General features: G+C 36.3%; 1 protein-coding gene across 1 annotated transcript; it reads left to right on the top strand.

The window, feature by feature from the left end:
• Nucleotides 1-123: 123 nt before the first annotated feature.
• c12h10orf88 (chromosome 12 C10orf88 homolog) lies at nt 124-5,489 on the top strand. The gene is made up of 6 exons (XM_043254485.1): nt 124-609; nt 1,032-1,229; nt 1,961-2,033; nt 2,124-2,324; nt 3,502-3,815; nt 4,809-5,489. The coding sequence occupies exons 1-6, from the start codon at nt 479-481 to the stop codon at nt 4,981-4,983; spliced, it is 1,092 nt and encodes a 363-aa protein (XP_043110420.1). The 5' UTR covers nt 124-478; the 3' UTR covers nt 4,984-5,489.
• The last annotated feature ends 4,778 nt before the right edge of the window (nt 5,490-10,267 follow it).

Here is a 10,267-nt window from a genome sequence, read left to right as displayed (position 1 = left end):
TATACTATATTTATTTATTTAATATCTTGCTTTCATTAGTGTGACTGAGATGAGTGACGGAATCACGTATTATTCGTAGTATTTTACTCAGGCGTATACAAGGGTGTCTCTGTGGGTCCTGGAGCAACTGCCGTCGCTGTTTATTCGGCATGAGATATCGTTGTTGTGAATGGAGGCTGTTATATTGAGTTATGCTCACATAAAGACTGTATTGCTTTTATTAAACGAATAAGGGTGCTGGCAACTCAATAAGTGTTTTTGTTTCGAACTTTACAGCTAATATGTATTTTAACTCCGCACACAGCAAATGTAAGCAGCGACAAAACTGAAATGGTTAGATTTTAACGTACGATATATATATATAATGTAACTGACCCTAACTGTGTTAGAGCAAATGGTTTAACCCAGCGCACATTGCGGCTGGCGTGTGAATGTTTTTTTTTTTTTTTCGGCTGGAAGTGAAAGATCATTTATCAGGATGTCCTCGAGTGAAGATGCTGTGATCTCTGCACGCAGCTCATGGCTGTGCTCTTCACAGAAACAGCTGTATGATGTTCTCACCACAACACAAAACAACAGTCCAAGCGATGACAGGTTTGAACATGACAGGTGAGTCCGTTTTGATTGATGCTTATAACAATAAAACTAACGCCCGAAAACTGCTAGAAAAGCACACAATCCAATGACTTTATCGGAACGGATTTGGAGAAATTTAGCATTGCATCATTTGCTCACCAATAAAGTATTCGCAGTGAATGGGTGCCGTCAGAATGAGAGTTCAGACAGTTGATAAAATATCACAAAAATCAACGCAACTTTATGATCCATTGGCGAGCAAGTGATTAAATACTAAAGAAACGGATGTCGTTGATGACACGTACATTTTCATCAAACTTTTTTTTTATTTTACAATGAAATAATCGAACGTAATCTCTCAATTAAGACACGTTTTAATTTGTCATTTTAATAATCCATCTTAAAATCAGAAGTGATTTGTTATTCATATATTTGCCCATGCGTTGTTTCCACAGATGCGACCCTGTGTGTCTGGATAGAGCTGAGGAGGGCTTGCCGTGCGTTGTCACACTTTTGTGCACACCTAACTCTGCATCTGTGATCAGCAGCCTTCAGGTCATCAGCGAAGCCCGCACTATTGAAGTGTACTCGCTGTCAGGAGAGTACTGTGGCACCTGCCGTGGAGAGGACGTTCACAGATCACAAACTGATGGGTATTTTTGATTTAATTTTCTATTTAAATTTTCTATTTATTTCTACTTAAATTGAATAATTAACCATTTTAGGTTTTAACAATATAATGCTTCATATTTTATAAATATAAAATTAATAATATTTTTGGCGCATCTCTTAAATACTGATATTCAAAGGTTTTTGTTAATATAGTTAATATATAATTATTTAAAGTAATAAATATCTAAGGTTTCATGATTTTTTTTCTCTCACTTTTTTTGTTACTAATATTTATAGGTATAACAATAGGTTTTGAACAAAAAAATCCCATTGTTTTTTCGTCATTTTTGGTTATTTATATGAACAGTTAATTTAAATTTATATGATTAAATCATCTCTAAAACCAAAAATTTAAATGACACTAAATACAAATAGATGTTTATTTATTTTTATTTATTATTGTTTATGCTGATAAAATAAAAATTTGAAAAACATTTTAAGGTCTGTATTACTTTTGATATAATGTATATTAATGTGAAGCTTTGAAAAGGCAAAATAAAAATGTATTACTATTATTGAATAAACACCAAATACATCTTTGAATAAATACAAATATATTTTTTAATAAATAAGTTGGTCTGTTTATAAATCCAACTCAGTATTATATTGAATTAGCTAAATATATTTATTATTTTACAATATTATAAACTATTTATAAAAGATGATTCTTTTATTTATTTATTATATATTTTTGCTTTTTGTGTTTGGTCAGTGGTGAAGAAAAGAGGCATTTCTACAGGAATCATCTGGTGCTGGAAAACCCTGTTGCATCCTGTGAGGTGAAGGTATGGAAAGCTGATGGTAATATCCAGGCTGTCATCTCTTAACAGGCAAATTGATCTCTGTCTGATGATCGGTGTGATGCTTTCATACAGCTGCTCTCTCTCGGTGGCCGCTCATCTGTGGCTATCGCCCATGTGGGTGTGGGACTGGAGGTTGTCAAGGACAGACGAGCCGGGCCGAGTATAGACCCAGGCATCGACCTTCAGCGTGTGCAGACTATGATGGAGGAGATGGGTACCACTCTTTCGCCAGGAGCGCAAAACCTCATGGAACTGGTGCAGTGCCAACAAAAGGTCTGGATCCGGCATCTTGTTATAGCAGAGTCGTTACTGCTTTGGGCTTTTTTGATGTGGTATTATATACACTGCACAAAGTTTCCAGTGTAGAATCTCTCGTGTCTGTAAGCAGCCAGTAGCAACCTCACTGCAACATTTGAGCAGAGAACCTTAAATAGTGTGGTGGTGAGTTTTGCAAGCCCACTCCCATTTTTGTATAAATTTAGTAGATTCAGCAGCAGATTTTGCCCCGTTGGCAGCGATTATTTCTTGTAACAGGTGGTCAGTGTCTCACAAAATTTTGTAAACATTTGTGCCTAGGTCTACTTCTAGAACAGTTCTAACTATGGGATGTTTGAGGGCTTTCTTGTGCGTCTCGCAGTAGCGAACCGTGACTTTTGAACCTAGGCTGCCTCCCCATTCTCTTTTTTTTTCAGGGGAAAAGGCAAACTACCAGCCTGGCTTTTAGTCATACGATGCCATCTTCTAAAAGTCATCTTTGATAACCCCTAATCGAGCATTAAGGCGATTACATACTAGGGCCGCCACACCAAGTCTTTAAAATTTTATTTAAAAGATGAATGTCAGATTATGGATTGATTAAATCAAATGAGAAATTATGTTTTATTAAATATAATATTTTAAAGTTTATCATTTTAAAGAATTAAAGAATGAATGGTAAATATTGTTTTTCCTATAGTTATAGCCTAAAGGGACCTGACGGTTCTCATATGTCTGTTTTTATTTTTTTATTTTGTGTATATATGTATTTGTAGAAATAAGAATGTAGTTGAAAACGCTGATAACTTTTTTTTATTTCAGAAATCATATATTCAGATAATCATAGAGATTTTTTTGTTATTTTGTAGAGACCATTTGAAAAAGGAAAACCACACAATTCTTGTAAAAGGGAAAAAAAAAAACTTTTTAAAACTGTTGCAAATTGTGCATATATATATATATATATATTTATTTTTTTACTGTATTATTATTACTATTAAAAATATTTTTATTTCACATTTTTGTATATTAAAGGAATATTTTAATATGCAAATTTAAGGTATTTTGATAAATATTTCCTCACATAAAATTTTCACTCTTTTTTTTTTTTTTTTAGACAGTAATTTATTTGGAAGAAAAGAACAATGCTTCCTTACAAATGAACAATCATTCTTTGTGTGTGTGTTGTGTCCAGAATAAATCCGACATGCTCAGTGGATTCATTCCTCTGCTTATGGGAGGAGGAGCCTTGAGCTGTCTGTCTAGAGGAGGCGGAGCTTCTAGTTCTGCAGGAGCAGAGTCAGGCCCAAATCTACCATCTGGCCTCGGGCAGCTTCTGTCTACCAGCAACCAGAATCAGACTCCCGGAGCAATGTCTGCCCTGCTGAGCTCTGAAACCGGCATGATCAACCCAGACCTGCTTCCAATGCTGCAGACCGTATGCGGTCAGGTCACGCAGCTCCGTCTGGAAGAAGCCACTTCTCCAGAGAGGAAGAAGAATGGAGAACGGTAAGTGTGAGTCACGTGTGGTTTTAAATAAACAGTTTTTCATTTACCATGGTGGTTGATCATGATGACAGATACTATGAATATGAATAATAATACTGATAAACGCATGTTTTTTGCTTCTGAAGATAAAGAATGCAGAATACTCTGTTGTATACAGTGAAAATCCATGACTTGCGCACTATATCGCAAATTTATGAAGCTGTAAGATTTGGAGAGCAAACAGTTTCTTTTTAACTGAAAATGTTTTACCCCAATGAAGCTCTGCAGTCTCATTCAGTTCAAATGTAGTATGATGAGATGTATACAAACATAGCCCATCATGTTTTGATGTATGTCAATAGAATACGCAGGCCAGTGAGATTTGAGAGCTTTGGTTTACAAGAAAATGATCAGTGAACATGTCCTACAATGATTTGATTTTGTTTAAAAAAAAAATACTGTATGACGGGAGAAGGTGATAACGTTTTGGAACTACACCAAACGTGTGAGTTTCTTTATTAGTGAATAGTTCAGATATAAAGACAGGAAGAATTCGATGATTTCTTATCTGGAGATCTCAAAAACAGCTTCACTCAGATCAGTCTGATTCACAAAGGAATCTTTCAGACATTTTTTGAAACTGCACAACCTATACCAGTTCATGTGTTTTTCAAAAATATCAGTAATTATTCTTTTAAATAACAAGGATGGATGTTTTTGTTAATTGTTGTGTAGCAACAAAGAATGAAAGAGTGTCTGCACACGTCAAAAGACTAATTTTAAATGCAAAATTGACTTTCGTGCGCTCAAAATACTTTATTCTTTGCGAGACGGACAGAAATATAATTCCATAGTTCCCTTGAGTCAGAAAGCTCTCAGATTTCATGAAAAATATCTTTGTGTTCTGAAGTTTAAAAACAGTCTTACAGGTCTGGAACAAAAGGAGGACGAATTATTAATTTCGTTTTTGGGTGAAATATCCCTTGATAGTGTTCACTAATTTTTGTATTATAGGGAGGGTCATATATGTTGCGGAGGGTTCGAGAAATTTCTGGAGACTGTTGTAGAGAAGCGAATGGATGAGATGGAGAGAAGATTAAAGGAACATCTGGACCTGCGTCTGGATGCTCTACAGCAGAGACTGGAGATCACGCTTCAACAGGCACTCTCTCATAAACAACACCAGTAAACAACACACAGCACTAACCTGAACACTTAAAGCAAGATCTCCCTCCTCAGCTTTTACTTTAATGACAACTGTATAATCATGTGAAGGGACATTTAATTCTCGTCAGCTGTCCCTTCATAATAAAAAAACGATTGTAACATTTTTGTTGTGCTAGCAGTCTCTACTGCTTTGCGTGGAAATGGCTTACGGTTTAACAGCAATCACGCTCCCGTCCCAAAGAGACTGCACTCAACTCGGTTTATGTGGTTAACAGCTTGACAAGTCTGTTCCCTAATGCAAGTCCACAAACGGTATCGGGTGATTTTCAGAAATCACAGCTGCTTGAAGAACTTAACACTGTTGAAACTATGTAATAAATTATTCGATCTAAAAGATACTGCAAAGGTCGCGCTGATTTGTCACTGTAAATCGCTTTGTGTAAATGATGTTCATATGTTTATACTGTTCATACTGGAGAACTAAGGACAAAAAAAAAAGATATTAAAAATGTTTATACTAAAGAATGATATGCATGCGACAATTCTGTTTTTTTCCCCCGAATCAAGACTTGCGTCACATTGTGTGATTTATTTGAATACTTTTATGATACTGTTATAAAATCGCTATCTTTGTCTTTGCGATGATACAGTTTACTCAGGATGTTATCCCCTGTGCCCTGTCATAATGCTGGAAAACGGTTGGATCCAATCAATTTGCAATATCACTATTTTCAATCAAGATTTTAAACAAGGGCGTAATATATGTAACATTTATATAAAGACTGCCTTTTATCATTATACGTGTCCTAATGTGCATACCGTCCATGGTAAATAGTATATAAGATTAGAAAATTGCTGAAATTATATAAGATAAAAAAAGATTGCAGAAAATAAAGTTTGAGTAATAAAGAGTTTTTAGCATGAAAAGGCCCATAAATGGCAGATTAATGTGCTTTTTGTTTACTCTCCAGTACAGTAGGAAGAATCATTAAAGTAATGAAATTTTAGGGCTGGGGTATGGTGACAGCATCCAAAAACGTGCTTATTTTTCTCTTAGAGACTCATATCTACCTTAAGAGTACATGCCTATAGACCTTATTTTGAGCAGTTCCCGCCAATAAAATATGGGATTTTAATAATTAAAATTTGTTCATTGACAAAACTACGAGGTTAATATTTTTGCTTCTAAACCCTGTTACCTCAAACATTTTATTTGCATATTGAGGGACTAACGTTTGTTTTTTGGTCATTTGCAAATGAACCTTTGAGCTTAAATGCAAAATCGTACAACCCCAGAAAACTCCAAAGCGACGGGTCTGTAAACCCTCTACTTTCCCCAAGCTGGTGTTTCTGGCGTCTCTCATTAACCTCATCTTTTCTGAGTAGTTCATAAACTTTTAGTTGTCTCAAAGCCTGCGTTGCAGAAAACCACAATCGATGTTTGCTAAAAGATACCCTCTCAAGCATCCCATGAACGTGAACTTGAACGCTATTCTTGGCAGTCGTACATCACCCATAAAGAAGAGCTGCCCCACTCAGAAACAGCAAAGAAAACACAGCTGAATGAACAAACTCCGCATTACAGGAAACTGTGTGCATCGATGAAAAAACGAACCGTAAGGACTGCAAACTAGCAGTTTCGACCCATTTGAGTAACTTTCCACCGTGACCATGTTGGCATTTTGACCTTGGCCTTGTCATGCGAGATTCAGCCAACCCAGATTGACATGGGTGTCTCCCGTCTACGCCACGGTGATGTTCAATGAGCAGATTTGTTCAAACAGTGAGCTGTTGTTGTCTTATGACCAGCAGAGACGTCCACTTCAGAAGGGTTTTTGTGACCACAGAGAAGTGGGTCAGCAGTGGAGGTGGTACCGATGATGAACAGCGGCTGTTTTTGTGCCGACACCCACGCCAGTATCCCCATGGACCAGTGTCAAACCGGACCAACTGTATCAACAAAGTCGTGTTGCTGCCACACTTCATGCAAGCGCTCATGGAATGACCACGAGTAAACAGCCTTGAAGTCAGCCTAAAACATCGAGCCTTTAAAAAACTTTAAAACTTGGACCCTATTCATTTTCTAACCCCATTATAGAATTTACCGTAAACGATTATTTGATGAGGCTGTGAAAGCGGACTATGATAGTGGTGTGATGAAGTTTATCATCCCTGACAACCTCTAGTCCCATTTAACTGCCTTTTTCAAGACAAAAGCTTAAAAAAAAAGAAAAACCGTGGGTATGACTAATGCATTTTATGTGGTATAATAAAACAAAAATATCTTGCGTTTGTGTTTACCACAGACATCACTTAATCAGAAAAGAATGATGAAACCAGAAGTGCTAAAATCCTAGCTCATTTCCGTGTCGTGGTCTACAAAAATATTACATGCCTTGTTTGAGTGCACCCACAAGACTCTAAAAAGTTCACCATGTTTTTCGTTTGTGTTCCTGTCTGTGTTTAAATACTTCAGTATCTAAACTGAAGCTTCTCATGACCTGAGGAATCATGCACTGTTTGTGTAGTATCTATCTTTTATTCTGTTATTCTAGCTTTTATTTTATTAACAAATCTCTGGTTCATTGAGATAAGAAGTTTTTAAGCACTTATGAAATATGATCAGGTTTTGTAAATATTGTTGGGGATTGTTATATTCATTAGGGCAGTGGGTATCAGACTTGGGCACTTTGGAGTGAATTTTGAAAAAAATTTGTTACATGTGAATACGAATGGTAAAAATAACATATATTATTCTTTTGTGTGTGTGTGTGTGTGTGTGTGTGTGTGTGTGTGTGTGTACAAGTGTGTATTGGGTTTTTATTTCTTCCTTAATTTGTTTTGCATTACAGAATTGGCCTTGAGCTGAGCTGATAAAAAGGACAAAATTAATTACCCCCAAAACAAAAATTAAATCATTTCTCTAAAAGAGAGGCTGCAATGTTCAAATGGAAGTTTTGAAGATATTTGACGTAATAATTCTGAGAATTATTTAACAGTCACATTTTGACAGTATTAGTCCCCACAGACGAAGGTACTTAGCAATAATTCAATTTCAGAGTGCCAGTGAAATGTGACTTACAGAGTCTCCGTCTCACATTTGAGGTTTTATTTCATCCCTGACCTGAGATCGACCCAAGATTCAGTCAGCGCCCAAGATCATCCGAAGCTAGTATGTTAAAGGGGAAATGAATGCAAACCCGCCCTGTTATTCAAGTCCAGAATCTGAAGTCATCTTGCAAAGTGGAAAAGAAAAACATTGCCTAATTTACCTAATGAACTCAATGCAGTGGATTAGACTCTGCTTGCGCAAGTTGTGTGCCAAAAGACACTTTGAGTACAATTTGTTTGATGGACATATTGAGTAAGACTTTTTTACATAATGCCTTGAGTGTACAATGTTCTTGCTCGTAGACACATCGCATTGTGCCTCCAACAAACCAACAAATGAGGGCAGCACATCACAACAGATCTTGAAAAAGTTGTCCAGTTTTCTGTATAGCATAACGGAAGAACCGTTTTCCAGGCTTGGTGTTTCACAGATATATGATAAAGAATGTAACATCATAATTTAGTGTTTGAGCCATAGCGTGGTTACCATAAACATAACCCACTAATAATCATTTAAATTAATGTATATCATTCAACCTGTTTCTAGTATTACCCCTATACACTCTCAGAAGAAAAGGTACAAAAGCTGTCAATGGCATGGTACCCTTTCAAAACATATCTTTGTACCTAATTATTTACCACTAAAGTATGCATTTTACTAATGTGATGGGTAACACTGTATTTTAAGTTCTCTTTACTAGTTAGCATGCCTATTGTGAGAAAATTAGCCATTTATTAGAAAAATTAAGCACATATTCTTCAATTTACTGAGGGAAAAGTCGTAGTTAATAGTCAATAAGCGTTCCCTATTCTAACATGTTACCATATTTTTAACTAAAGTGTACATATTGATACCTAAATTGTACGTTTTAGTAGGTAACGCCCCAGTGACAGCTTGTTGATTGGTTGATTGGGACAGGTATTGCTGTGAAAACCATGTTAAGTGAGTTCTGAAGTCATTTGCGACAGATGGGACCAATATTTAGTCTACTAGTAGAACCGCAGCTGTGAGCTCAGCAATTTGGCGGGATTTTGGAGAATAACTCTACGAGAGCAATAATATTCAGAGTTTTATGCGTCCCTCGCCGTCCAAACTGTTTTAGGCTTGCGAGGTGAAGCAGATGTCGAAGAAGAACGGATCTGATACGTAACTGATGAAATACTATGAATCATTAACGCTACGAGGAAAAGATGTTAGCTATCATAATGTGAAATCAAGCATGACATCCATTCAAGGCAGAGTATTGAAATTCATTATCGTACAGCCTTGACAAATTGCCAAAGAAAGGATCGGACCTCAAAGGACCGGATCCACACAGCAGGACCTCTATTAAAACCTCTAATAACTATCAGGCCACTCACTTCCTCAATATTCGCTGCTAGATTGTTCAATCAATCTAATCGACCTTAAAAATGCATTAGCTCTCGGCGATCGTGAAGTCAAACAGTACGACACCGAAACGGTTTAAAAACATTAACCTTCTTTAATTTCGTTTTGGAAATTGCCGTCTGAGAAACACAGACACACATTTAAGGAATAAAACGTATTCCAAGATAATAGTCATATTCTAATGGCCCACAATTGAGTTTCAAATAATGTCAAGTTTGAGATCTGAGTGTAAGTATAAAAACAATTACGTAGAAAGCTGAATACAGACAACAAAATCTCATGATGCTTTGCTGATGAGTTATGATGTGTACATAAGAACGAAATATAAGGTCTGTTCCAAAACCTAGTGAACTACCCGCCATAAGCGACCGATTTTGAAAACACATAGGCAGCAACTCTGCATGCAGTTTCCCTCACAGGAACTCACAACAGTGTAGTTAGCCGTTAGCATTTTGCTAATCTAACAGCATAATACTCTACCCAGATAGCACACACCTGTTTTCATACATTCTAAACCATAAACATCTCTTTAAAACATTTCTGTCATTTTTAACATTTTTTGACACATATTGCAGATGAAATCAGGTGAAAGGTTCACGCTAAAAGACATTTGCACAATATAAATGTGCTATGAGATTAATGCTTACGAAAATGAACCATGGTTTTACTGCAAATGACAATTTGCTAAGCTAAGCTAATTTGCTAAGCTAACCATAATTTAACCATTGTGGTTATGCAAATGCTAATCATTCGCTAAAAACATGGTTACTACACTTTTGATAGTTAAACCGTGGTTAATTTTTGA

Source organism: Puntigrus tetrazona, chromosome 12, assembly GCF_018831695.1.
Source record: "Puntigrus tetrazona isolate hp1 chromosome 12, ASM1883169v1, whole genome shotgun sequence".
NCBI lineage: Eukaryota > Metazoa > Chordata > Actinopteri > Cypriniformes > Cyprinidae > Puntigrus > Puntigrus tetrazona.
Note: the sequence above shows the minus strand (reverse complement) of the source record. Positions and strands in the feature narration are given on the sequence as shown.

Excerpts from the sequence above, each read along its gene's own strand:
- c12h10orf88 (XM_043254485.1), top strand. The coding sequence starts at position 479 with ATGTCCTCGAGTGAAGATGCTGTGATCTCTGCACGCAGCTCATGGCTG. Across the intron at positions 1,230-1,960 it reads CACAGATCACAAACTGATGG|TGGTGAAGAAAAGAGGCATT; the intron begins GTATTTTTGATT and ends GTGTTTGGTCAG. Across the intron at positions 2,034-2,123 it reads TTGCATCCTGTGAGGTGAAG|CTGCTCTCTCTCGGTGGCCG; the intron begins GTATGGAAAGCT and ends GCTTTCATACAG.